This window comes from Haliotis cracherodii, unplaced genomic scaffold, assembly GCF_022045235.1.
Source record: "Haliotis cracherodii isolate W230 unplaced genomic scaffold, xgHalCrac1.p SCAF_4, whole genome shotgun sequence".
Lineage (NCBI taxonomy): Eukaryota > Metazoa > Mollusca > Gastropoda > Lepetellida > Haliotidae > Haliotis > Haliotis cracherodii.
Window position 1 is genome coordinate 51,649,732 of NW_027266297.1, and position 27,537 is coordinate 51,677,268.

Below are 27,537 nucleotides of genomic sequence, written 5' to 3' on the forward strand. Positions count from 1 at the left end.
GAGCTTTTAAGTATTTGATTTATTAATTTAGGTCGGTTTTGGGTATTTTTGTTTTGGAGGGTTTGCAGTCCACTTAGGGAGTCGGTAAGTATTAGGATTTTTTGGTGGTTTTTGGATTCTTGATTATGGAGGGCTGAGGCCATGCCCATTAGTTCTGCCGTGAATATTGATTGGTTGTTTGGGAGTCGGAAGGATTGTGTGGTTTTAGTTGGTTGTGTTGTATGGACTCCGAAAGAGTAGCTTGGGTTCGTAGCGTGAGGACGTGTTTATTCGAGAGCTTTGATAGCCCTGATAGCTAACCGAGAAATTGAGACACGAACAAGATTGACATGTACAAACTGTAAGTCTACATTCAGACATTGTATAAATATATGCGAAAATCTTATTATTGATGTGCAGTGATGGAGGCGCATTTCGTCCAAAATCATTCACAACATCAGAATGCTAACACGGATTTTCAGCCAGGCCATGTTGTCCAGCCACAGGCCATGTTGTCCAGCCACAGGCCAGTGTTGACAACGCAGAATGGATTAAAACCTTATTACTTACTTACTTACTTTGGAGATTTAACGTGCGCTTTCCGACTGATGCGTAATTCGCACATGGGCCCGGCCAGGCCAGGCCAGGCCATTTAATGTGTTTCCGAAAGGGGCGAAGGTGGCCTGTGCAACCCTAAGAGGGGGCTTTAGGGGTTTATTTATGTGATTTTGATTTGGTAGGTTATTATGTTTTTAGATGCGTTTTATTAGTTCCGTTTTGATTAAGAATACGCCTAAGGCCTTGAAGTTTTCTAGTTTATTTTGTGGGTGTAGTATTGCTTCTAGAGTGAGAGCCTTGTTTAGATTGAGGGTGGTTTGTAATGCGGTTCGATGTGTGAGGTAGTGTGTGCAGTGGATGAGTGCGTGTTCTGGGGTTTCTGGTTGTTTGCAATGTGGGCAGTTACCTGTAGTGTGTTTTTATAATTTTTTTAGGTGGTTATTTAGGTTGATGTGTCCTGTTTGGAGTTTAGTGATTACTCTGTCGATTTTTTTTGATGGATGGAGAATTTTTGGTTTGGTTAGTGGTTTGCTGAGCACTTTTTTGATTTGGCTATTTGAGTTTAGATAAAGGTTATGCCATTTTTTGGTGATTTTTTGCTTGTTTACACTTTTAATTTCTGATTTTGAGATGGGTAAGTTTAAGCTTATTTCTGGGATTTTGAGGGATACTTTAGCTGCTTTATCTGCATTTCATTACCATATATTCCTACGTGGGCGGGGATCCACAAGAAGGTTATTTGTTTGCCTGCCTTAGTTAGGTCGTTGAAGCTTTTAAGTATTTGATTTATTAATTTAGGTCAGTTTTTGGTATTTTTGTTTTGGAGGGCTTGCAGTCCACTTAGGGAGTCGGTAAGTATTAGGATTTTTTGGTGGTTTTTGGATTCTTGAATATGGAGGGCTGAGGCCATGCCCATTAGTTCTGCCGTGAATATTGATTGGTTCTTTGGGAGTCTGAAGGATTGTGTGGTTTTAGTTGGTTGTGTTGTATGGACTCCGAAACCTGTTTGTTTGGAGGTCGGATCTGAAGATCCGTCCGTGTAAATGTGACACCAATTTGGCCAATTTTCGTGTATGTATGCTAGTGTGGTAGTTTTAGCTATGTTTGGGTCGGTTTGTTTATTTATTTGGCTAGCTAGTGTTGTGTCTATTTTGGGTATTTTAAGTTTATTTGATCAAATGAGGCACTTGACTACCATGGTTCATTCCCTAAACCAGAGGATGCAGTGTGTTGATAGCATTGACAGTAAATTAACTATGATTGACAATAAGCTGACATCTCTCGACATTACAATGATAGAGACAACACTTCACGTTGATAAGCTTGAAGCCTGTGTGAGAGAGACTGCATCAGAAAACAAAAAGCTGAAACAACAGGTACGGGAGCTTACAGAACAGAGTACCGATGATCGGGACAGGTTGTCGAGAGATGTAGAAGACGTGTTTTATGACATAGACTCCATATACCAGGAACAGCGAGACCTGAAAGAATCTGTCATTGACCTGAAAACACGCTCTATGAGAGATAATTTACTCTTTCGCGGGATCCCGGAAATGCCTGGAGAAGACCCTAAAGAGGTAATTAAAGGTTTCTTAAAGAAAGAAATGAAGTGTGACAGACATTCACCTCTTACGTGTACATAGGATTGGCCCTCACTTATCTAACAGACCACGTACTATAGTGGCAAAATTTGCAAATCCAGACGAACGGTGGGAAATCCTGACCAACACAAGACAGCTGAGAAACGCAATTCAGTGTTAGTGTACAGTTTCCTCAAGAGATTGTGCAGAGACGAAGAGATCTACTCCCCATTTTCAAGGAAGCAAGGAGGCGTGGTTTGAAGTCTAACCTCACAGTAGACAGACTGTATATAGACTGGAGACGTGTGTACCCAGGAGACGACCCGTTTATAGATCTCACCCCACGAGGCCCTCCCCCCAGCAGGAGATCATACGCGAGTGCCGTCGGTCGGTCAGACAACAGACAACCCAACAAGATGGCCAGGACTGAGGACACGGGAGAAAACAGGCCGCGGTAGGAGAATAACGGAGGTCAGCAAACCCGTGAGTCGCCTAACAGTGAAAACGTAACTTCCCACGAGAAACTTAAGATACTGTCTCTTAATGTGTGTGGGATTAGGACAAAGCTGTTGAACCCCGATTTTGTGAACGATGTGTCCAGATACGATATACTGTGTCTGACTGAAACTAAAACGTGTGATTTAGATGCTGTGAAAATCCCAGGATTCTCAGTTCATATGAATAACAGAACTAACGCACTGAACACACGTGTATCTGGCGGGATCATTGTAGCCATCAAAGAGACACTATTTGACAAGGTCAGCGTCATCGAAAAGATGCATGATATTGTTTTATGGTGTAAGATACCAAGTGATTTCCTGCATGTTAACGATGACCTTATCCTAGGAACTGTGTATATACCACCAGAGCAAAGTAGATTTCATTCACCGGAAATATTTACAACACTAGAAAATGGTATCATTCGTATGTCAAACTGCTCACAGTACATGTGTATTGTTGGTGATATGAATTGTCGTACTAAAAATCTTCCGGATTTTATCATTTTGGACGAATATTTATGTGACAATATTATTGACGAGGAATTGTTTTCAAATGTACAACTTCTAGTTGACACCGGTGTAAAGTTAGATAGAATATCAATGGATACTGAAACAAACTGTAACGGGTATAAACTCCTGGATTTATGTAAAAATAACGGGCTGTATATTGTGAATGGAAGATTAGGCAAAGACAAGGGTATTGGTAAACTGACATGCAGAAATGCCAGTGTGGTCGATTATTGTATTGCATCAGCAGAAACATTCCCATTAGATAGATTTTGAGGTACAGGAGTTTGACCCGATCTCGTCCGATGTACACTGTGGCTTATCGTTAACCTGAGATTGTACAGCACAACAACTATCTCCAGTTATAGATGATGACAAGGATGTACATGTACATAAACTTGTAAAAAGATGGGTTCCTGATAAAAGTGAAACTTTTTTATGTAATATCGATAAGGTTGCCATTACCCATCAGTGTACAGAATTAGATGCATGTAAAGACCAAATAGAGCGAAATGACATTAACCAAATTGTAAATAAACTCTCTCAGACGCTGGTTACTGCGGCTGAAACTACTCTAGGTACTGTAAGAAATTCTAGACATTCAATACATAAGCACAAGCATAAACCCTGGTTTGATGAAAAATGTAAATCATCACGTAGATTTTACCACAAGCGTAAACGTATATATGGAAGGACTAAAGACAGTAATAGCAAAGCTATGTACATTTCAGCTAGTAGAGCTTATAGTAAAACCCTATAGAAGGCATTTAAGACATATCAAAACAAATGTGTCCAACAACTGAGGGAATGTAAGGATAGTAACCCTAAGAATTTTTGGGAAATTTTAAAATCATTTGAACCAAAGAAAACAGCAGAAAAAATCAGTATTGACAATTTTTTTCAATTTTTTAAAGATCTTAATCAAAGTTCTGATGATAATGACGATGTTTTTGCCAATAACACAAATTACGATAATCATGATGATATCTTAGATTGTAGGATTACAGAAGAAGAAATTATGTCAGCTGTCCGTGCATTGAAGAACAATAAGGCTTGTGGGTTGGATGGTATTTACAATGAGTACATTAAAAGCTCTATTCATGTTATGATGCCGGTTTACGTAAGGCTTTTTAAACTCGTTTTTGACACTGGAGTTTTACCTGAAGCTTGGCTTGTTGGCAAAATAAAACCAATCTACAAAAACAAAGGAAACCAAGCTGACCCAGACAATTACAGAGGTATTTCTATCCTAAGCTGTTTAGGTAAATTGTTCACTACACTATTGAATAATCATTTACAAGCTTACTCAGTTCAGACTAATCTGATAAGCGAAGCGCAAGCAGGATTTAGAAATAAATACTCAACAATTGACAATATGTTTATTCTTAAAGCTCTCATTGATATCTATAGAAACCTTAATAAGAAGTTGTATTGTGTTTTCGTCGATTTTAGCAAAGCTTTCGATACAGTATGGAGGTGTGGTCTGTGGTAAAAAATGATAAAGTCTAATATCAAAGGAAAATGTTTTAATGTCATATATAATATGTATCAAAATATCAAATCTTGTGTTACACATAATAACAAGGTGTCAGGTTTCTTCCCATGTCAAGTTGGTGTAAGACAAGGTGAAAAGTTGTCACCTTTCCTGTTTCCTTTGTACCTTAATGACCTTGAACAATTTTTATCTGAAAATGACTTTGAAGGACAGCATAATGTAAATAACCTTTTAATAGATTCACTTGAACTGTACATAAAACTTTTTCTCATTTTGTATGCCGACGATACTGTTTTAATGGCCGAAAGCCCAGAAGATTTAAGAAAGTGTCTCACTATATTTGAAGAATATTGTACTATCTGGAAACTTAAAGTCAATGTTGACAAAACGAAAGTTGTTATTTTTGCCAAGCGCTCCACAAATAGTCTTCAAGTTTATGTTAAATGGCTCGTTTCTTCATGTTGTTAAAGAATATGTTTACCTTGGTATTTTATTTACAAACACTGGTAGATTCTGTAAGGCACTAAAGAGACTGACAGATCAGGCATCTAGAGCAATGTACGCTGTATTTCGTAAAATTAGAATATTAGAAATTCCTATTGACTGTCAACTGAAATTATTTGATCAACTTGTTCAGCCAGTATTGTTATATGGATCTGAGGTGTGGGGTTTTGAAAATACTGTTGTCATTGAACGTGTACATCTTAAATTTTGTAAATATATTCTCAAGTTAAAACAGTCAACACCCGATTACATGGTATATGGTGAACTAGGGAGGTATCCTCTCAGCATTTTCATTAAGATAAGAATGATTTCATATTGGTGCAAGCTAACATCATCACAAACTAGCCTTTCTAGTATAGTATATAAACTTATGTTTCAAATGTCCATTGCAAATCCAGATTACCATTTCCCACTATTAAAGAAGTAGAATGCATTCTTCAAAATATAGGCTTTAATTACATTTAGCTGTCTCAAACCTTTATTAGTGCCGCATGGTTGAAACAAAATGTGAAACATGTTCTCATTGATAATTTTCTGCAAAGATGGCGAGAATCAAAGGAAAATTCATCTCAAGGTTACTATTATAACATGTTTAAAGAGTTACCATCTCTAGAACCTTATTTACTAGAACTACCAATCAGCTTACGCATCTCTCTTGCTCGTTTTAGAACAGCAAATCATAGATTACCCATTGAAACAGGAAGATGGTATAATATTGTGAGAGAGGAAAGAAAATGTATATTGTGTAAAAATTTCATATGTGATGAAATGCACTTTTTATTAGAATGTCCAAAACTCTCAGAAATTAGAAACAAGTTTTTGCCTCAATACTACTGTATGTATCCTTCTGGCGTAAAATTCTCTCATTTGATGTCCATTACTTATAAGCCAATTCTATTAAAACTGGCAAGTTATATAAGATCATGTATGGAAATGTTCCACTGACATGTTTTCTTCATTGTATCTTATTCCTGTGTCCATTTACATCTCTGTATCACTGCTGTGATTTATGAGAATAAACATCATTCATTCATTCAAGAAACCTGTGTGTTTGGAGGTCGGATCTGAGGATCTGTCCGTGTAAATGTGACACCAATTTGGTCAATTTTCGTGTATGTATGCAAGTGTGGTGGTTTTACCTATGTTTGGGTCGGTTTGTTTATTTATTTGGCTAGCTAGTGTTGTGTCTATTTTGAGTTTAGGGGTGAAGATATTTGATTGTTTGTAGTTTTGTTTAAGATTTTTGATTTGGTGTTCATTTAGGTAGTTTGTTATTCTTTGGGATATTGGGGTAAGTAAGGGGTGTTTACGAGCTAGAGCTTGGGTTTGGGGGCTGATATTTTGGTTTATTAAGTTTTGGATGAAAGGGTTTGATTGGGACGCGGCCCAGAAATTTAAGCGTAGCTGTTCCCTGCGTAGACTTAGTGGCATTTCTCCTGTTAAGGCCTGAAGTGAAGTGTAGGAGGTGCCATGTTGGGTGCGTGTAATTAGCTTGAGAGCCTGATATTGTATTGAGTCATGTTTTTTAGATAGAGAGTTGTTTAGGGTGTTGTATATGGCGCAGCCGTAGTCTAGTTTTGATCTAATTGTGATATTGATTACTTTGTCTTCATGTTTCAATATAACAAATCGCATTGATACCTTCCATTGTTTTATATCATTGAGAGCCGCATCGGGATTCTTGGTTAGAATTGGTCCCAAGCAGCAGATGCTTGTCATACGACTTAATGAATCGGTGATGATACTTGGTGACCTGATTGGTACCATGTCAACATGTTCCAATGGCGTGAATCGTTACTCATATCAATCACTGTATTGTCTGGTCCAGTCCTGATTACTTACAGGCCTCTGTCATACAGCTGGAATGGTATTAAACAAACCAAGCCATATCATTGAGAACTTCCTCGTACATTCTCTCTCCGAAAGAGCAATCCCTGATGTCATGTACACACTGACAACATCTTATAAACTTGTTGAAAAAACAACAGTTTGAGGGATATTCAGAAATATGATTCAACCTTGTTAATCAAAGGACTTATTTGTTGATGCATGATTGGCTGTTTTTTGTTTGTTTGTTGTTTAACACCACACTGCAAATAATCAAACCTGGGCCAGACAATCCAGTGAGCATTGATCCAAGCTATTTGGATACAGTGACATACATCTACCAAGTCAGCAAGCATGACCACCAATCCCATTAATCGCTTTTACGACAAGCATAGTCGCCTTTTACGGCAAACATGGGTTGCTGAAGACCTATTCTACCCTGGATCTTCATGGGTAGCATGATTTGTATGTTGTAGAATATGGTGCTGGACACAGGCTTGTTTCCAGACAATGTGTTCCTGTATGACCACACTGTCTCCTGCGATGACTTCCTATTCCAGGTAAATGTTCATTATTTGCCTCAGTGTGGCAGCTCAATGATAAAACCATGGACAAGACATCTGTTTATGCTAACCACCCAAAATAACTGTCTTTCCTCAATCTTTGTTACTACAACTTGTATTGTACAAGTTGTCAGTACTTTGAGAATGCACCTTATGCCTGCATAAAACAATGTTACTTGTGATTGACTGAAACTGAAGGTCAAGGTCATATTTGTTATTTTAGTGTCTGTACTAAAGATTTACTGTGTTTGGTATTGTTTTTCCTGGATGTTTTTGTGAAAGTACATAAGCAACTTAATAATTGACTTTGTAATTCAACTTTCACTCCGCAAATGTGTTTTCAAAAGCTGTAAATGATATCATTTCATCGGAAGTGGTGTCAGTAGACTGAGATTGCATATATATATATGTCATGTTGAAGTAGTGAGAGGAATGGACTTTCAGGTATTCAATTCAATCACATTGTTCTGCACTTCATTTCTGATGAAATGATATTTCATGTCAATGTGTTTTGATCTTTGCTGAGTCACTGGATTCTTGGCGAGTGCTATTGCTCCCTGATCATGAACTTTCCCTCTAGCTTGTGTTGCTGCAGCCATTGCCGTGTACTCTGCCTCGCACGCTGACAATGCCACAGTCATCTGCTTCTTGCTGGAATCCGTAGCAGGTGATGCTTCTCCTGTCTGCAGATGTACCCCAGTCAGCATCACATGATCCCACAAGTTGTAGAGGATCACATGATTTTACAAACATCAGTCCTTGTTCAGCTGTACCTTTGATAAACCTCAGTGTGTTTTGCCATGCCTAAATGGGTCGTTGTGGGCTTAGCTATACACTTTGACAATTTGGTCCCAATATAACACAGGTCTGGTCTCGATGCAGTTGTAGCAGGGCGTGGATTCATCCCACAGATGACATTCTTACCTTGTCAGCTTGCTGATGGGGTTAACCTCTTTGGTCATGTGGACAAGACATCCGACCTCTGTTCAGAAGGTCCGTGGTTCAAATCCCATCCCAGTGTAAGGTGCCAAAATCTACCCCCCTTCAGAGTATACCCTGGGGTATATTTTGGGGACTTCCCAGAATCTACCCCCCTTTCCCAGAATCTACCCCCAGGGGGTATAATCTGGGAGTTCCCAGAATCTACCCTGGGGTATAATCTGGGAGCTCCTCCCAGAATCTACCCCCGGGTTATAGCTATAATCTAGGAGCTCCAAGAATCTACTGCAGCCCTGTTTGATTTAAACATTTTTATTTCATGAATGTACTTGAAGTTTTCTTTTGGGGGATGCATCTAACTCAGTCTTGATCTCTCCTGGTCAATTCCTGTAACAACATTGTCATCTGATTGAGTTTACATAAATGCCTATTCAGTACACATCTAAATAGTTTTAAAACATTCATATCCCAGAACCTACCCCCTTTCCCAGAATCTAACCCCAGGGGATATAATCTGGGAGTTCCTAAAATCTATCCTGGTGTAGATAATACCGGTAATAAATTGTTATCGAATCCAAAAATTCAAAATGTTGTTTTATACATGCAAAGAAGAAATAAATATTGTTTAAACTAATAAAAGAATATCTTACAAATCACATTGACTTTAACTCATTGTAGTCATCATCAATTTGTAAGTTCGAAAGTTGGTGTTGAGAATTGTGTGAGGAAATGTCTTACACTTATGTTATTGAATAAGCTTTAATATGTTTTGTGAATAGACCTAACTACTATTGATTGCATATAAAATCATTTTGAAACCAATTATTAGTATGCACTCGTGTCTGTAAGTACCTTTGTTTGGGGAGGCATGTATCACAGTATATAGAACATATTCTGACTATAGAAGACATCACATCATAAAAAACCATCTAATTATTTGTCCATTTACATTCTAATTCTTCTAAATATAGTCAGATGGGTGTAATAAATTTCACGAAGCAATTGTCATTGTTTTAGTCAGAGTTTTTATATTATTATCAATAACAAAAAGAGAAAACTAACATAAAATATGAGAGCAGTTTATTCTGAAAACCAATATCCATTGATTCCTTGAATTATTTAAATGTCACTGGACATTTATTACAACGTCAAAGTGTTCATGGAGGTTGGTCAGATACACTGCACCAATGGACAGTTTCTCAAGTGTGAATGATGCTGGGTAGCATAGCCATTTCAGCTCCTTTCCATGCGTATAGACAACAATGTCAGTTTGCAGAAGAGAAGCAGTGGCAATAATCTCTGCATCCGTTGCCCAGACACCATTTTCGGCCATTCTTGACGAATTTAAGTATTTCGTCACATTCTGCTGAAGGTAGTGTTCCAGCTTTTCCCCTTTCTCACTCATGTGTTGTACAACAGCATCTCTCAGGCGTAAGGGGGACGTCTCCTGACCAGTTAGGAAATAACTAATGGCACGGAAGAAGCAGTTGCCATCACCCTTGGTCTTGTGTTGTCCTTTTGGTGCCTCAAATTCTTTCTCTCTTCCAAAATAAACAGACTTAAATGAAGGTAAATGTAACTGTTTAGAAAGTTCTCTTCTTTGAATGGTCATTGGCTGGAAGCTGTAATGTGGCCTCTCGGGGGTGTTGCTGGTTGTGGTGCTGGGGTTCTTGGATTCGAGGGGACCGGTACAGCTGTTAGAACTCATAAACGTGGTGTGGTGTTGTACAGTAGGACTGACAGAGCGTTTTGAACTGGTGTGGCTAGACGACAGCTAGGACTGGTTGAACTGGTAGTCTTGGTAGATCTGGTGGTAGGCCTGGTGTAGCTGGAGCGACTAGCAGGTCTGGTATGGTTGGTGGGGAAGACGTCAAGTGGAGTGTGTCTTTTCAAATTTGATCCATGGTATACATTGCGAAGCACTTGGCCATTCTTCAAACTCTTCAACTTAACACGTCCCTTGCCAAGCACTTGATGAACTTCATATGGTCCAAGGAACCTTGGCTCAAGTTTAGCGCCAATTCTGTTGATTCGACGTGAATTCTTCAGATAGACGCTTGTCCCTAGCTCCAACTCATGATGACTGTTGTGTAGCTTGTCATGTTGTTCCTTCTGAATCTTCTTGGCCTTTGTAATATTGTTGCTGACTTTTGATGTGATGTTTTGTCGCAGGTTCTGCATGGCTTGGAGAAAATCATCACTGATCCCATCTTCTTTTGGCTTTGGAGAGTCCTTAATGTCCATCGGTAGTTTTGCCTTTCTTATGTACATGCATTCAAATGGTGTCATCTTGGTTGATGCATGTACAGATGTATGGTGGGCAAACAGAACTCCAGGTATAAAAACATCCCATTTGTCTCCACGGTCGTTGACAAGCTTTGAGAGGGCATTCTTAAGGGTCCTGTTGTCTCGCTCTCGTTGTCCATGGTCTGAGGATGGTATGGTGAACTGACTGTGCTCAGTTCCCAGCTTGGTCATAAGATTGTCAATTATAGTGTTGATGAATTCTCTACCTTGATCACTGATCAAAATGTCAAAGCAGCCAAGTCTGCACACGGTCTTGTACAGGAAGTCAGCCACAGAATCTGCAGACTTATCAGGATACGCATCTGCTTCAGTCCACTTGGAGAAGTGATCGGTGACAGCAACAAAGTAGCGATTCCCTCGTTGTGTCATCTGAAATGGTCCCATCAAGTCTATACTGATCTGGCTCCAAACTTCTTCTGGCACAGGCATGGAATGGAGCGGTGGGGCATCCGTTGTTATTTTAGGATTGAACTTCACACATGTCTCACAGGCCTTGCAATAGGACTCGATGTCTTTCTTCATTCTTGAAAAGGCACACATATTTTATTCTCAGACAAAAATCAACAAATCTAAAATGATGCAAGAATATATGGTCACACGCACAATCTCACAAGCACACACAATAACATCTAAATCCAATTTAATTTATTCCATTTCAGCCGACCAGAACAGGTCTGTTTTGATTATGGGACCACCTCTGATGCATAATTCAGGGTAGATTATAGGTGGAGCTCTAGAAAAAACTTGGGTTTAATTTAATCATATTAAGAATATATGGAATTCTCTGATGCATTTACAAATATTGAAAAATAGGTCTGACACATTTCTGAAAGTAATTACCTTTCCAGTAAAACCAGTAGGTCCTCTCTGTAGCGAAATGACCACCGGTGGTTGGGTTGTCATGACAGGCCTCCAGTACTCCCTTAAGTCTTTGCTGTGGCAACACTTCCTTAACGTGGTGGAACAAGGTTCCATTCTGTGCAGTGTAAGGCTTGGCAACTTATCTGAACTTGGACTTGGCATTAGTACGAAGAGACAGGTCTCAAGACGTCATGAACTTGATCATCCATAATTCAAAGTGGATAAAATCTGTACTTACTTACTTACTTACATTCGAGATTTAACGTGCGCTTTCCGACTGATGCGTATTTCGCACACGGGCTCGGACAGGCCATTAAATGTGTTTCCGAAAGGGGCGAAAATGGTCTGTGCAACCCAAGAGGGGGGTTTAGGGGTCGTTATATAGAATTTGGGAATTTTGAGATTTGGAATAGATGCCGATGGGGTTGCAGTCCGCTAAGGGAGTCGGTAAGTATTAGGATTTTTTGGTGGTTTTTGGATTCTTGATTATGGAGGGCTGAGGCCATGCCCATTAGTTCTGCCGTGAATATTGATTGGTTGTTTGGGAGTCGGAAGGATTGTGTGGTTTTAGTTGGTTGTGTTGTATGGACTCCGAAACCTGTTTGTTTGGAGGTCGGATCTGAGGATCCGTCCGTGTAAATGTGACACCAATTTGGCCAATTTTCGTGTATGTATGCTAGTGTGGTAGTTTTAGCTATGTTTGGGTCGGTTTGTTTATTTATTTGGCTAGCTAGTGTTATGTCTATTTTGGGTATTTTAAGTTTAGGGGTGAAGATATTTGATTGTGTGTAGTTTTGTTTAAGATTTTTAATTTGGTGTTCATTTAGGTAGTTTGTTATTCTTTGGGATATTGGGTTTGAGAGCCTGATATTGAATTGAGTCATGTTCTTTTTAGATAGAGTTGTTTAGGGTGTTGTATATGGCGCAGCCATAGTCTAGTTTTGATCTAATTAGTGATATGTAGAGAGAGAGGAGGGTATCTTTGGAGGCCCCCCAGTTAGAGCCAGTTAGGCATCTTAGGGTGTTTAGGTCTTTACTGCATTTAGTTGTTAGGTTTTGGATGTGAGCATCCCAGGTGAGATGTTCATTGAAAATAAGTCCTAAGAATTTGGTTTGTTTTTGAAATTTGATTGTTTGATTGTTTAGCTGGAGGATTGGGGAGGCAGGTTTCATGTTTTTATGTTTGAATACTATTCCTGTTGTTTTTTCTGAGTTAAGGGAAAAGCCCCATTTGTCAGCCCATTGTTGTTTTTTATTTTTGGAGTACATTTTGGACCATTTTCATGCTTTTAGTGCAGATCCAGATGGCTCCATCATCTGCAAATTTTGATGTGTTTACTTTAGGGGATAGGCCCTCGAATAGATCGTTTATCATTATATTGAAGAGGGTGGGGCTGAGGATACTGCCCTGTGGAGTGCCATTTTCTAGGGGACATTGGTCCGATAGAGTTTGGTCTATACCCATGGTTATTTTACTATTGTTTAGGAAGTCCTGGATGTAGTTTATTATCTGACCTTTGAGTCCTATTTTTTTAAGTTTTTGTATTAGCCCATCGTGCCATACCATGTCGAAAGCTTTAGAGAAGTGCAAGAAGATGCCTGTGGTTTATTGTTTATTTAGTTGTCCTGTCTTAATATCTTGTTCTAGTCGGGCGAGGTTATCTATGGTTGAGCGGCCAGGAGTGAAACCGCTTTGATCTGGGTTTATGATGTTATTTTGGGTTAAGTAATGTTGTAATCTATTTTTAGCCATTGATTCCATTACTTTACATAAGTTTGAAGTTAGGGATATTGGTCTATATGAGTTAGCTTGATTAGCTGGTTTATTAGGTTTAGGGATTGGTATGACTAGGGCCTGTTTCCAGGGAGTAGGAACCTGTCCGTTTAGGTAGATGAGATTGTATAGTTTTAGTAGTGCCTGGAGTAGTTTTAGGGGGAGTTTTTTAATTATTTGGTAAGAAGTTAGGTCTAATCCTGGGGCTGTGCCCTTTTTCCTGTTTTGGATTACGTAGAGGAGCTCCTCCATTGTGTAGGGTTGATTTATTTCTAGATTGTTATTGTTTGGTTCTTTTGTGGGTTTGTTTTCTGTTTTAAGTTTATCTTGGAATTTGACTGAAGTTGGTGTTACTGCTAACGGCCGAAAAGTGGCTGGCGAGATTATTTGCTTTTTGGGCGGGGTTGGTTGAGTTGTCAATGTTAGTTGTTTTTTTATGTCGTTTTAAGCCTCTGATGGCATGGATTTTGCGCCAGACCATTCTGGCATCTGTATGGTTATTTATACAGAATTTTTTCCAGTCTCTACTTTTGGCTATTTGGACTAGTTTTTGAACCTGGTGGTTTAGTTCATGGGCTATGTTTAAATATTTGTAGTCGCGTTTTGCTTTATTGAAGGCTGATTTACGTTTTCGTCTAGTCTGTTCTATTTCCTCATTCCACCATGGTGCCTGTCTTAGATGTTTTGAAGGGGATGGAGGTTTTGGCTGCGTTTATTATATAGTCTGTTAGGTTTTTACAATAGGTTTCTGGATCATTATTTTCTATTTCGTTTAAGTTAGCTTTGTTGCAGATATCTTGGAATTGGTCCCAGTTAGCTTTATTGTAATGGAATTTTGGTTCTTGGTTTTCTGTTTGGATTGGTACGTTTGTATTTCCTATGGTTATGTTTATGGGGAAGTGGTCACTACCTAGCGGGACGTCGTGCACTTCCCATTGAGTACTTTGGGCTAGATCTGCGGTTTATCTTATCGTACCTCGTGGGTTGTTTGCTATTAAGGAGTACTAGGTCGTTTGTTTCTATCCATTCGGAGATTAATTTGCCATGATTATCTATTTTATCATCTATGCTCCATGTAGGATGGTGAGCGTTAAAGTCTCCTAGGAATATAGTTGATTTATCGCTTATTTGGAGTAGTTTGTTTAGATCCTCAGGTTGGACTTTTTGTTCCGCCCAGTGGTAAATATTTATGATGTTTATGTTTCGGTTATTTAATGTGATTTTAATGCCGTTGGCTTCTAGGTTTGGCGTGTCTATTTTTATTTCTTCGTAATTTATATCTTCCCTGATAAATATGATTAGTCCTCCTGCGGCTCTTCTTGTTTTCGGTTTAGCTCTGTCAGTTCTAACTGAGTTGTAGTTAGGTAGTGTGAATTTGGATTTTTTTGAGAATTTGGTTTCCTGTATACAAGCAATGTGAGGGCCTTTATTTAGTTTAAATTTAGTTTTTAGTTCATGGCCGTGGGAGGTGAGTCCGTTGGCGTTCCACTGAAAAATATTTAGTCCTTCCATTGGGTTCGGGTGATTGGTGATTTAGTTTTTAGTTTTTATTTTATTGGGTGAGTTCTTTTAGATGCAGGTTAAAGAGGAAGAAAGGAAGATCGGTTAATTTTAGATTGAAAGCTACTTTGTGGAAGGATTTCATGCTAGCTTTTGGTGAGTTTTGACTATGCATGTATGCTGGGAGTAAGGTGAGGTTATTTAGGTTTTGGGTGTTGGCTGGTTGGGAGTTTAGTTTTAGTTGGAGTAGTGTCTATTGTTTCCTCAGTAGTGGAGAAATCTTCGTCATCGGTTAGATTAGGTTTAGCTGATTGAGTTTCCATGGGGGAGGCATATGATGTGGAGGATTGTGTAGGTGTTTGCGGGATGGGTGTAGCTGATGATTTCTTAGTGTTTGTGTTTTGTTGTTGTGCTTGCTTGTGGGAGAGTGTTGTTGCCATATGGACTGTAGGGTGCTTGGATGAGGGTCGTGTTGTGGTGGTCATTTTGAGGTTTGTTTTGCATGCGGGGGTTGATGTTTTGGCTATGTGAGATGTGGGAGGGTTCGTGGTTGGTTGAGTGGCTGCTTGTGTGTGTGAGGTGGGTGCGGTTTCTCGGTAGGGGCCTCAGACAGAGCTGTCGGTTATGGGTGTGGTGTTTGTTTGTGGGATGGTGTTTGGGTGTGGTGTAGGGAGGAGTGGTTTAGATTCAGGTGTAGCAAATTTTCGTGTTTGGATTTTAGCCGTGTCTATGTTTATGTGTTTGTTGGCCTGCTTGGTGAGTGTGTGTCTGTATGGGCATTGGTTTGAAAGTGAAGTGTGTAGGGTGGATTTGCAGTGGATGCAGCAGGGTGTGCATGTGCCTGGGCAGTCTGTGCGTATTTTACATTTAGTTTTACGGTATGTGCATTGGGAGGCAGTGTGGTTGTATTTCAGGCACTTTGAACATTGCTTAACCTGCTTTATATAGGGTTTGACTTCTAAGTTGGTGTGGGCTCCGAAGGATATGTGTTTGGGGGCTTCAGGGAATTTAGCGGTCTTTTTGAAGTTGATTATGACAATGGAGGTTGGGACCGTTTTTCCGTTTCTAGTTGAGGTTATTCTACGTGTGCTGGTGATAAGGGGTTGAGGGTTTTGGTCTTGGTTTATGTTAGCTTTTAGAGAGTATAATTGTATGTCCTCAGTTGTTTCCCTTGGGTTAACCCTAATTACGCCTCGTGTATATTGTTGCCAATTAGGTGTTTGTTTGATTACCGTGATGTGGAATATTTGAGTTATTTTATTTGCTGCATTGTAAGATTCTCGGTTAGGGAAGATTATCTGGTATCCTTTGTTGGCTTTTTTAATATTGTTGTAATTTATTTTTTCTCCTTTAAACCAAAGTCCTATTTTATCTGCCGAAAGTTCCAGTGAGAGAGTGGTGCCTGAGCCTGCTGAGAAGAAGTAGAGGGCGAAGGTGGTGATGTAGGCGGCCGGAGAGGGTGTGGGCGATGGAGGTGGAGTGGATGTGTCGAGTTTGCGTTTTTTGGTGTTTTGAGGTGGCGAGTTAGCTGGTTTGGTGGGGGTGGTGTGTGTCGTGTTTTCGCCATACTCGGTCGGGACGATTTTTTCGAGTGACCTCCCGGAGGTGTTGTGCGCTTCCGCAGGCGTGGGTGAGTAAGTAGCTGGAATGTCTGCGAGTTGTTTGGGTGTTGTGTTGGAGAGTTGGAGAGCGTGTGTTGTGGTGAGTGGTGGTGGAGTGGGAGTGGTGTTTTGGGGAGGTGAGTTGGTTTGTTGTTTTTACTGGATGAGTTGTGTTTAGGAGGTGGAGGAGGTTGCGGTGGTTATTTGTTGTTGGTTTTAGTAGGAGGGTTTGGGAAATGCATTAATCATTAAAGATTTATTTTGTTGCTGGAAGGCTGGGATTAGGTGAGACAAGTGGAAAGCAGGGATTAGGAGATATTTAGTCGAAGGAGTAGAGGTATGTGAGTGGTGGGCGTGGGTGGTGAGTAGGAAAGAGCGTGCGTTGTGTTAAGGAGAAGGGGGATTAGGTGTTTTTTGTTTTTAGGAGTTGGGTCAAAGGGTGTGTTTGAGTGGTTGGCGTGGGTAGTGAGTAGAAATGAGTGCGAGCTGTGTTAGGGAGATGGGGGAGGATAAGGTGTTGGTTATTTATAAGAGTTGAGTGTTGTTGTTTTTAAGGATTTAGGTTTTTTTTTATTAATTCGGTGAGAGTGATGTATGTGAATAAGGATGAAAGGATAACGTGATAATTACCGATGATGGAGTTCCCTTGGCTGGCTATCAGGCAATGCTCTGTGCTGGCTTGGGAAGTGTTGCTCGCTTGGAGTACAAACTGCAACTGATTGTCTGGCCACAACTCGATTATTTACAGACCGCTGTCCTATAGCTGGAATATTGCTAGGTTCGGCGTTAAACAACAAACAAACAAACAAACAAACAAACGGTGAGAGTGATTTTAAGAGTATGTGAATAAGGCTGAAAGGATAACGTGATAATTACCGATGGTGGAGTTCTCCTTGGCTGGCTATCAGGCAATGCTCTGTCCTGGCTTGGGAGGTGTTGCTCGCTTGGAGTACAAACTGCAACTGGGATAAAATCTGTTGTTGTTGTTGCATTAGGTGTTTAAGAGGTCGCCTTCTGCCTAGGCAATTTCGGCTGACCTGTCCATCTTTGGGACTCCTGTGTGTGAGAAGGGTTCACATATCTATTGTGAGTTCGGTGTTCACATAATTTCTGTTTTTGCATTGATATGATTTCTTTTTTCTTATATTGATATGATTTCATTTTTATCCTTGGCTGCTCTGTTTTCATTTCCATGAATATCTATGTGAGAGGGGATCCAACACAGCTCCACCTGTTGCCCTTGGTCCGATAGTTTTGTATATTCGTATAGAATATTGTTGACTGTGTTTGGCCTGGAGTTTGAGTTTCTCCCACTGATGGCCTGAAGTGCACTTAGCGAGTCTGATAGGACTACTGCCTTTGCTTCCGGGAGTTCCGGTATGAGTTTGAGTGCATGATGAATTGCCTCCAATTCAGCTGTGAATACTGACTGACCATCAGGCAAGCGAACTGAATGTGCTTGGGGTTTGGAGCTGTGGATACGGATCCCGTAACCAGCACTGTTGTTGATAGGATTCTTGGATCCATCAGTGTATATATGGGCCCAGCTGTCCCAGGTAGTTTGAATTTTAGTGATAGCTACTGATCGTAGTAGGGTTGGGTTTTCTCTTTTAGTGACTTCTGATGTTAAAGCAGTGTCAACTTTGGGAGTTTGTAAAGTCCAGGGAGGGTGTAACCCTTTGTAATGACTTTCTGGAGGCTGAATGTCATCGCAATTGTGACTTCGAATGAGTTCACGCACTAATATCCCAGATGGCTTTAGTGAGGGATTTTTTCGAGCTAGGGCTTCATCTCAAGTGTTTTTGTCTTGCCATATCTTTTTAACCAAAGGGTTTGATGTTCGTCCCCAGAATGATAATATTGCCTGCTCTCTTCTTAGTTTCAATGGGAGTTCTCCCGTTTCTACTTGTAGTGCTTCTAGTGAGGTGCCTGTGGCCAGCATTAGGGCTTTGTATTGTATTCTGTCTAGGCGCCTCAAGACAGTATTTGATGCTGAGTGAAAAGCCTCACAACCATAGTCAATTTTTATCTGATAAGAGCTTTGTAGAGGTCCAGCTGAGTGTCCCTCGATGTGCCCCAAGATGTGCCTGAAATTGCCCGTAATACGTTCAGGTCTTTTTGACATCTGTTTTCCACATATTCTATATGCTTGCGCCAAGTGAGGTGTTGATCAAGGATAACTCCAAGAAATATTGCAGATTTTTCGAATTTGATAGGTTTGCCTTTTATGGAGACACGGGATATCATAGCATCTTTCCCCCGGCGTTTGAATAGAACTCCAACCGTTTTTTCACTTGAAAGGGTGAATCCCCATTTATTGCACCATTGATCTACTCCGTCCAGGGCTGACTGGAGTTTTTTTCTGATTTGTGAGATATCTCTGTGCTTTACCCATATTGCTCCGTCATCAGCGAACTTAGAAGTTTGTGTAGGAGAGTTGACATGGTCAAAAAGATCATTGATCATGATATTAAACAGGGTTGGGCTTATGATGCTGCCTTGTGGCGTGCCATTGTCCAGTGCCATAGGATCCGATCGATTGTTCCCTATTTTAACTGATAGCGACCTGTCTTGCAGGAAGCTGTCTATGAAGTTTGCCATGTTCCCTTCAACTCCATTTTGTGCTAGTTTTGAGAGGAGTCCGTCATGCCATATAAAATCTGTACCTTTGCATTTATATATATATACATGCGTATAACCTATTCAAATGAGTCACATTCTCATCTCACATGTGAGATTTCTTTTATTATGATTACTGTTTGGAAAAACTGGTGCCCACCTTTGTCTTCTCAATTTAAATAACAGGATATGCATGTTTTAAAACTAATTAGATGTGTACTAAAAAGGCATTTATGTTAACTTAATGAGATGACAATGTTGTTACAGCAATTGACCAGGAGAGATCAAGACTGCCCTCCATAATCAGGAATCCAAAAACCACAAAAAAAATCCTAATACTTACCGACTCCCTAAGTGGACTGCAAGCCCTCCAAAACAAAAATACCAAAAACCGACCTAAATTAATAAATCAAATACTTAAAAGCTCCAACGACCTAAGTAAGGCAGGCAAATAACCTTCTTGTGGATTTCACCCATGTAAGAATATACGGTAATGAAAACGCTGATAAGGCACTTAAACTATCCCTCAAAATCCCAGAAATAAACTTAAACTTACCCTCTCAAAATCAGAAACAAACAAGCAAAAAATCACCAAAAAATGGCATAACCTATATCTAAACTCAAATAGCCAAATCAAAAAAGTACTCAGCAAACCACTAACCAAACCAAAAACTCTCCATCCATCAAAAAAAATCGACAGAGTAATCACTAAACTACAAACAGGACACACCAACCTAAATAACCATCTAAAAAAAATATAAAAAAACATACTACAGGTAACTGCCCACACTGCAAAACTAGAAACCCCAGAACATCCACTCATCCATTGCACACACTACCTAACACATCAAACCGCATTACAAACCACTCTCAATCTAAACAAGGCTCTCACTCTAGGAGCAATACTAAACCCACAAAATAAACTAGAAAACTTCAAGGCCTTAGGCGTATTCTTAATCAAAACGGAACTAATAAAACACATCTAAAAACACTATAATCTACCAAATGAAAATCACATAAACAAACATCCACCATACCCAGCTCCCTTAGTTCTCCTCACCAACCCCATCGGCATTTATTCCAAATCTCAAAATTCCAAAATTCTATATAAGCAACCCCTAAACCCCCCTCTTGGGTTGCACAGACCACTTTCGCCCCTTTCGGAAACACATTAAATGGCCGGGCCCATGTGCGAAATACGCATCAGTCGGAAAGCGCAAGTTAAATCTCCAAAGTAAGTAAGAAAGTAAGGGCTGCAGTAGATTCTGGGAGCTCCCAGGTTATACCTCGGGGTAAGATTCTGGGAGCTCCCAGATTATATCCCGGGGTAGATTCTGGGAAAGGGGGGTAGATTCTGGGAGCTCCAAAAATCTACCCCGGGGTAGATTCTGGAAGGCCCCAGAATCTACCCGGGTATACTTTGAAGGGGGGGGTATACTTTCAGACTTTACACTGGGACTCGGAAATTTTATTGCCGCTACACAGTCATAATATAGATCAGACTTCCAACACTTTGTAGAGTCTGGGATCTTCCAGTTTAGTTGCGTTTGTCTACCTTTCTTTATCAGCACCCGGGTCACAAGGAGTTGCCTTGGGTTTACAGTCCATCATGTTGAACTTCACCAGCATCTTCTCAATATGTTTTTTCTGGTTCATTTCAACACTGTTGTTCTTCCACTTGAACTTTATTCCCAGAAACCATGACAGCCTCCCCAAGTCCTTCATCTTGAATTGCTGACACAAAGAATCTTTTATCCCATGAAGTATGGTCGTCTTCTCTGCACAAATGATGTCATCGACCCATACTACCATAATTACGAATGAATATTCAGTCGTCTTGTGGTAGACACAAGGATCAGCAAGTGATTGGTTCGAGTACAGATCTTCAACCAGGAACGTGTAAGGAATTCCAATTCCTACCACTTTGTTTCAGGCCGTACAGGGATTTCTTCAACCTCCAAACAAGTTTCTCACCAGTCTGTGGCTTTACTTCAAAACCTTCCGGTTGCTGCACATATATCTCACAGTCTACTGAACTTGACACATCTCACTCTTCTTACTTCATTTCTCTCAGGAACGTATACAAGAAAAGCAGGACTTTCTCTGTCGTATCCCACAAAGAAGCCCTTTTCACTCTGTTCGTTCAGTTTCTTTTTGCTTTGGACGAATGCAAAACACATGCTGAACACATGCATATTTGACAGGTTGGGCTTCTTACCTGTCATTGCTTCAAAAGGAGTTATGTTCAGTCTCTGGTTGTAGCATGGATTCCTAATGCATGCTGCTGTCATAACACCATAGGACCACAGCGACTTGGGTAATTTGGCTTCAGCAGACATCTCGCCATATCAAACAGTGAACGCCAGGCACGTTCAACACTCCCATATTGATGTGAATATGGTGAAGACTTCTGATGTCTAATGCTGTTCTTTGTGAGGATACTTCTAAATTTCTCACATGTGAACTCTGTACTGTTGTCTGACCTTATTGTTTAAACTATACCAAAAGGTGATATATCTGCAAGGAACTTCACCGTTGATGTGGCAGTACCACTCTTCTGCTTCAGGACATACAAGGTGATTATTCCAGAATAGTCATAAAAAAATGACAATACACATCGAAAGTCACCTCGAGCTGCTGGGTCAATCGGTCCCGCCAAGTCACAATGAATAACTTCAAGTGGAGTTATCGCCCTTCTGTCTGGATCTCTATTTCTCCACTGTGACATCTTCCCTTTGTTACAGGTGTCACATAGCTCAGTATCTTTACAAGCTATCTTCATTCCCTTCACAATATTCTCCAGCTTCATCACATCTTTCATGTTACAATGTCCAAGGATTCTGTGCCAGTGGTTGGCTGAATGCACAACACACTTGGATGGAGCAGTATTGTGCAAGAAGTACAGCTTCCCATGCTTGTGGATGTCAAACATTGTACCATCTGGAGTCTTGACATTTGCACTCTCTGGACTGAAGTGAACTGATGTGCCTTTACTTGTAGCTGCTTGCACTGAAAAAATGTCTTGGTTGAAGGATGGCACATACAAAGCATTCTCCAACACAATAAGTTGTTGCCGGTTTCTTACATCACACAACAGGACGTCAGCACTCCCTCTTCCTTGTACAATACCATTCGCTCTGCTTCCATCAGCCAATTCGATGCAGTGATCTTGTGTTTTGTCATGAAATGTCAAGAACTTGGATTTGTGAGTTATGATATGGGCAGTTGCCCCACAGTCCACGAGTAGAGTATTCACTCTGTCCTCACTTACACTGGCAACATGATCAACACTGACGACAGACCCTGGTGTCATGGGTAGAGTTCTTTCAAACATCACACCACCTACCTGATCTCTTCCGTCCAATGTAACTTGATGCATGTTTCTTCTGTATACTTTGATAACTGTCTTGTTTCTGATGTCCACAGTAACCTTTCTTTTCACCACCAGAATAACCTTGATTTCTACTTCTACACTCCAATGGCCAGTGCCTGGGCTTCCCACATGGGGAAACATTGAAAGTTCATGACACTGTCTTCACAACTGGGTGTAGGTTGAATCTTTTCTGTTTCTTCATAGCTTCTAAGAGCCGTTTTAAACTTGACAAACGTCACTTGCTTTTCCTTCTGCCTGGTCACAGTTGAAAACGTTTGAAAGAGGGAGAGAGTCCTTGAAGAACCATGGCTATCAATAAATTGTCACTGATTGCCTCTCCTGTCACTTTCAATGAAGTCGATGCAGTTTCTCCTCTAACTACGTAGTCTGTAACATTCATGGTCGCCCATATTCAACAATGTAAGCTCTATGTATAATGATATTATTCGTGGCTTACCCGTCCAATGTAGTGCTCCTGTAAATTCTCCAACGCCGGTCTCCCATCGTCTTTGCATCCCTCATTATAAGACTCAACCTTCTGTCATCTAAACGCTGAACCAACTCGGTAAAAAGCATCAGCATTTTTAGCGGTTGTTCCCCAATCTTCCTCGGGTGCTACATTCATATCATAAAGTTTCTGCAATCTCATTTGTCCAAGAAATTTTACATCCCATAATTTGTATTTTGCTTTATCTCCATCAAACAGTCTGACATGTCTGACATTGACGATGCATGAATGTCAACAGACAAATATATTGAAACATCAGGGGCAGTTAATTCTGATCATCATTTCCGGTTAACATACATGTATAAGATTAGGTAAAGCATATAATAGTGCAAATAAAATGTCCATAAAATATCAACACACAGTAACTTAAGTTTACATTCTAACAGATACTTGAAGATATAATGAAGGCTTCCTTTTCTTTAGGCCCTGACCTTTTTGTAATCTTATAAAGGTCAAGGTAAGGTGTTATAAGATAGGAAACAGCTATGTGTGTTTTGGTATATTTTTGATAATACTTAGATAATTACTAATTAATGAGTTGTTGAGTTCATATCATACCATATGCCTTTTTCCTAGTTACATGTTGTTTGGAGTCTGTCTGCTGCAAGGACAAGGAATTGTATTATGGCATTGCAGTGCAATTGTTTCTACTGGGTTCATTACGGCTTGAAAAAGCCTTGAATATTAAGGTCACTCTTGAAAAGCCTCGATTTTTTTGAGTGAACCTTGAAAAACCTTGAAACTCGTCAAAATACTTGAAAAGTCTTGAATTTGTACAAAACGACAGATACTTGTCAATCAAGCACACAAAAATATGTAGCAAAGATGTTTAAGTGAGATTTATCACAGTGATAGATTTGTGTGTCAAAGACCCTGAAGAATTTATGACTGCCTTAATTTGTTTTTGTGTTGGATGAAAAATAAATCTTGGTAGAAAATGTATAATAAAAATACTAATATATTGTTTGCTAGATTTAATGAAATATTGACAGAGTAAGGCCAATAACCCTTCTAATAAAGCTTTGAAAATGACAATTGGCAAATTTGAAAAGGCCCTGAATTTTAGTGTTCCATATCTCTGTATGAAGTTTGTCCTATGTGAGTAGACCCTCAACTTTCTGTTGACGCTGTTACTGCTGGTGTACATTGTACTGCTGCCTCTCCTGCTCATATTCTTCACACTTCGACAAAGGAAGTGGGGGCTCCTGGACTGCAAGTCAGCGAGATATGGGTGACACATTATACAATGTTTGCAGTTACAAATCTTAAAACCGATTAAGTGTTGAATGATTATTAGTTTAATAAATGCAACATGGATATGGTAAATTCTTGCTGTGAGAGGTTAAAACCATAAAGTAGTCTAATGTGAATATTCAGGTAATTAATGCCCATTATTACCAATTATCAGTTGGTGTGTAATTGCAATAGTAACTCAGTCACTCATCAATAGATATATATCAGGACAAGTTGTTCAGATAAATATGTTCTATTCCTCTTGAAAATGTGACTCATATATCAATTCATAGACATGTTTTTTGTAGTGACTACTTGTCATGTTGCAGGTTTGTGTATGACTCGTACAACAACCGCTGCTGTTTCTGGGACTCTCTGGTGATGGTGAGAAAAGTTATCAGCATTGCAGTTACAAACACCATGCTTACAGAGTAAGTAACATGTGGAAAGTCGAGCTCCTAGTGTAGTGAATGAAAGTGTGTCAGTAATGGGTATACCAGAACCCTTGTGCAGTGAAAGAGAGGGTGTGTCAGTAATGGGTATACCAGAAACCTTGTGCAGTGAAGGAGAGGGTGTGTCAGTAATGGGTATACCAGAACCCTTGTGCAGTGAAGGAGAGGGTGTGTCAGTAATGGGTATACCAGAAACCTTGTGCAGTGAAGGAGAGGGTGTGTCAGTAATGGGTATACCAGAACCCTTGTGCAGTGCAGGAGAGGGTGTGTCAGTGATGGGTATACCAGACTCCTAGTGCAGTGAAGGAGAGGGTGTGTCAGTGATGGGTATACCAGACCCCTTGTGCAGTGAAGGAGAGGGTGTGTCAGTGATGGGTATACCAGAACCCTTGTGCAGTGAAGGAGAGGGTGTGTCAGTGATGGGTATACCAGACTCCTAGTGCAGTGAAGGAGAGGGTGTGTCAGTAATGGGTATACCAGAACCCTTGTGCAGTGCAGGAGAGGGTGTGTCAGTGATGGGTATACCAGACTCCTAGTGCAGTGAAGGAGAGGGTGTGTCAGTGATGGGTTTACCAGACTCCTACTGTAGTGAAGGAGAGGGTGTGTCAGTGATGGGTATACCAGACCCCTTGTGTCGTGAAGGAGAGGGTTTGTCAGTGTGTGGTATGCATGACTCCTAGTGTAGTGAGGGTGTGTCAGTGATGGGTATACAAGACTCCTAGTGTAGTGAAGGAGAGGGTGTGTCAGTGTGTGGTATGCATGACTCCTAGTGTAGTGAGGGTGTGTCAGTGATGGGTATACAAGACTCCTAGTGTAGTGAAGGAGAGGGTGTGTCAGTGTGTAGTATACATGACTCCTAGTGTAGTGAAGGAGTGTATGTCAGTGTGTGGTATGCATGACTCCTCGTGTTATAAAGGAGAGGGTGTGTCAGTGATAGGTATACACGGCTCCTAGTGTAGTGAAGGAGAGGGTGTGTCAGTGTGTGGTATGCATGACTCCTAGTGTAGTGAAGGAGAGGGTGTGTCAGTGATGGGTAAGTCAGACATCTTGTGTAGTTTGTTTGTTTTTTGTTTAATGCCACAATCGGCAAGATTCCAGCTATGTGACAGCGGCTTGTAAATAATCGAGTTGGACAGGCAATCCAGTGATTGACATCGTAAGCATTGATCCACACAATTGGGATGTGATGACATGCATCAACCAAGTCAGCAGGCCTGACCATCCGATCCCATTAGTCACCTCTAATGACATGTATAGTCGCTTTTCATGGCAAGCTAAAGGCCTATTCTTACCCGGATCTTCATGGGTCTCTAGTGTAGTGAAGGAGAGGGTGTGTCAGGGATGTATGAGTGTTCTACTACTGTTCTGTGTCCTTTTTTCAACAGTCCCCTTCAACAATCCATTGTTCTGCTGTCAATCTCAGGCCTCTACTTATTGTTGCTGCTAGCTGCTCGCCCATACAGGTAATGAAATAATCCTGATGTCAACTGATGCTTGCTACTTACCCACACAAGTATATAAATAGTCCTGGGTCAAATTGCACAGAACAATCTTAGTGCTACAATTATTGTAAATTCTTAAGATCACGATCTTTGGCTTTGGCTAAAATCGCCATCCACTTGCACAAAGTGATTGTAGCCAAGATCATTGTACTCCCCTGAATAAACTTGACAAAATGGCGTGCAAGACAGGGTCTGTTTCACATAAATAAACTGCTTCACGTTCAAAGATTGTGTCTTTATTTTGTTTAATCTGTATGATTCGAATCAACACTTCAACAACGCAAAGAATGCACCTCAGATTTAAGGTAGAAATATTGTTAATTGCTATAGTGAACCACATAACTATCAAGTCAATGCTCCCACCTGACTCAATGCTGAAAGAAGGGTGAAACAACATACCTTTTCGCTAATCAAGGGAGGTATTAAAACGGGTAACGCCCGTGACCTTTTGGATAACTCAAGGGCAGCTAATCTAAGTTTATTAGATTGGAGTGGTTTCCCTTTGTATACACCGTCGTAGAATCTACCTTGCCCAGTGTATTAATGTTGTAGAATCGCTGAGCTCCGCCTGCATTTCTTTTGGGTCATATTCGTGTCAGCGATTTTGTCTTTTGTCTTAAAATAATCTACAATTAAATACAAGTTGAAGTGCAAAATCAGACACATTTAAATTGAAAATTGAGTGGGACAAGGGACTAATAGTTTTAATTATGAATTTAAAAAAAAAAATATACATATTAATCAATCAAGGAAATGCATTTGATTAGACATTTGAAACTTTTGTAAAATATTTAAATAGCAAAAGTAAAATTCACACTTTTTAAAAAGAATTAATGTAATTAATTCCCATATAATATATGTGAGGTGAGGTGAAATTGGGTTTAACGTTGCTTCCAAGATTATTACATGTATATATCGACATGCATGCACCATGCTGCAGTTCAACATGAATAAACCACTCAGATACAGTATACTGACTCCGAGCCAACCGAGTCTTTAATGACAGGGTAACAACAAGTACCATCTGCTAACGGGCGGGACTCTCTACCGATACACCACAGAGGCAGTCCCCATATATATATATATATATATATTTTAATTTTCATAATATTTGACACTCTAGACCCAAATTTATGAATGTATTATTCGTATTTCAATACTTTTAACAAAACATGAGAAAGTATTTCACCAGTTACAATATTAAACGCACAATTCCTAAATCACAACAGTATCAATGCAGAACAAAAATAATACATGCCATCATTCTAGTAATCGTTTCCTTCAAATAATTGGGACCTTTCTTCTGTAGACAGGAGTTGAGTTAAAGATATTTGTACCTCCAACGTTGAAGATTT

The 27,537-nt window shown here is 40.0% G+C and overlaps 1 protein-coding gene and 2 pseudogenes across 1 annotated transcript in view; all 3 read left to right on the forward strand.

The window, feature by feature from the left end:
- Positions 1-27,537, forward strand: part of LOC139479476 (uncharacterized) — a 45,198-nt gene that overhangs the window by 10,595 nt on the left and 7,066 nt on the right. Inside the window, exons 7-10 of the mRNA XM_071262322.1 lie at positions 7,427-7,510; positions 24,102-24,226; positions 24,558-24,659; positions 26,066-26,143. Coding sequence (XP_071118423.1) covers positions 7,427-7,510; positions 24,102-24,226; positions 24,558-24,659; positions 26,066-26,143 — 389 coding nt within the window. The remainder of the gene's footprint in view (positions 1-7,426; positions 7,511-24,101; positions 24,227-24,557; positions 24,660-26,065; positions 26,144-27,537) is intronic.
- On the forward strand, positions 1,716-2,608 carry LOC139478378 (uncharacterized; annotated as a pseudogene).
- Positions 5,056-6,068, forward strand: LOC139478178 (uncharacterized; annotated as a pseudogene).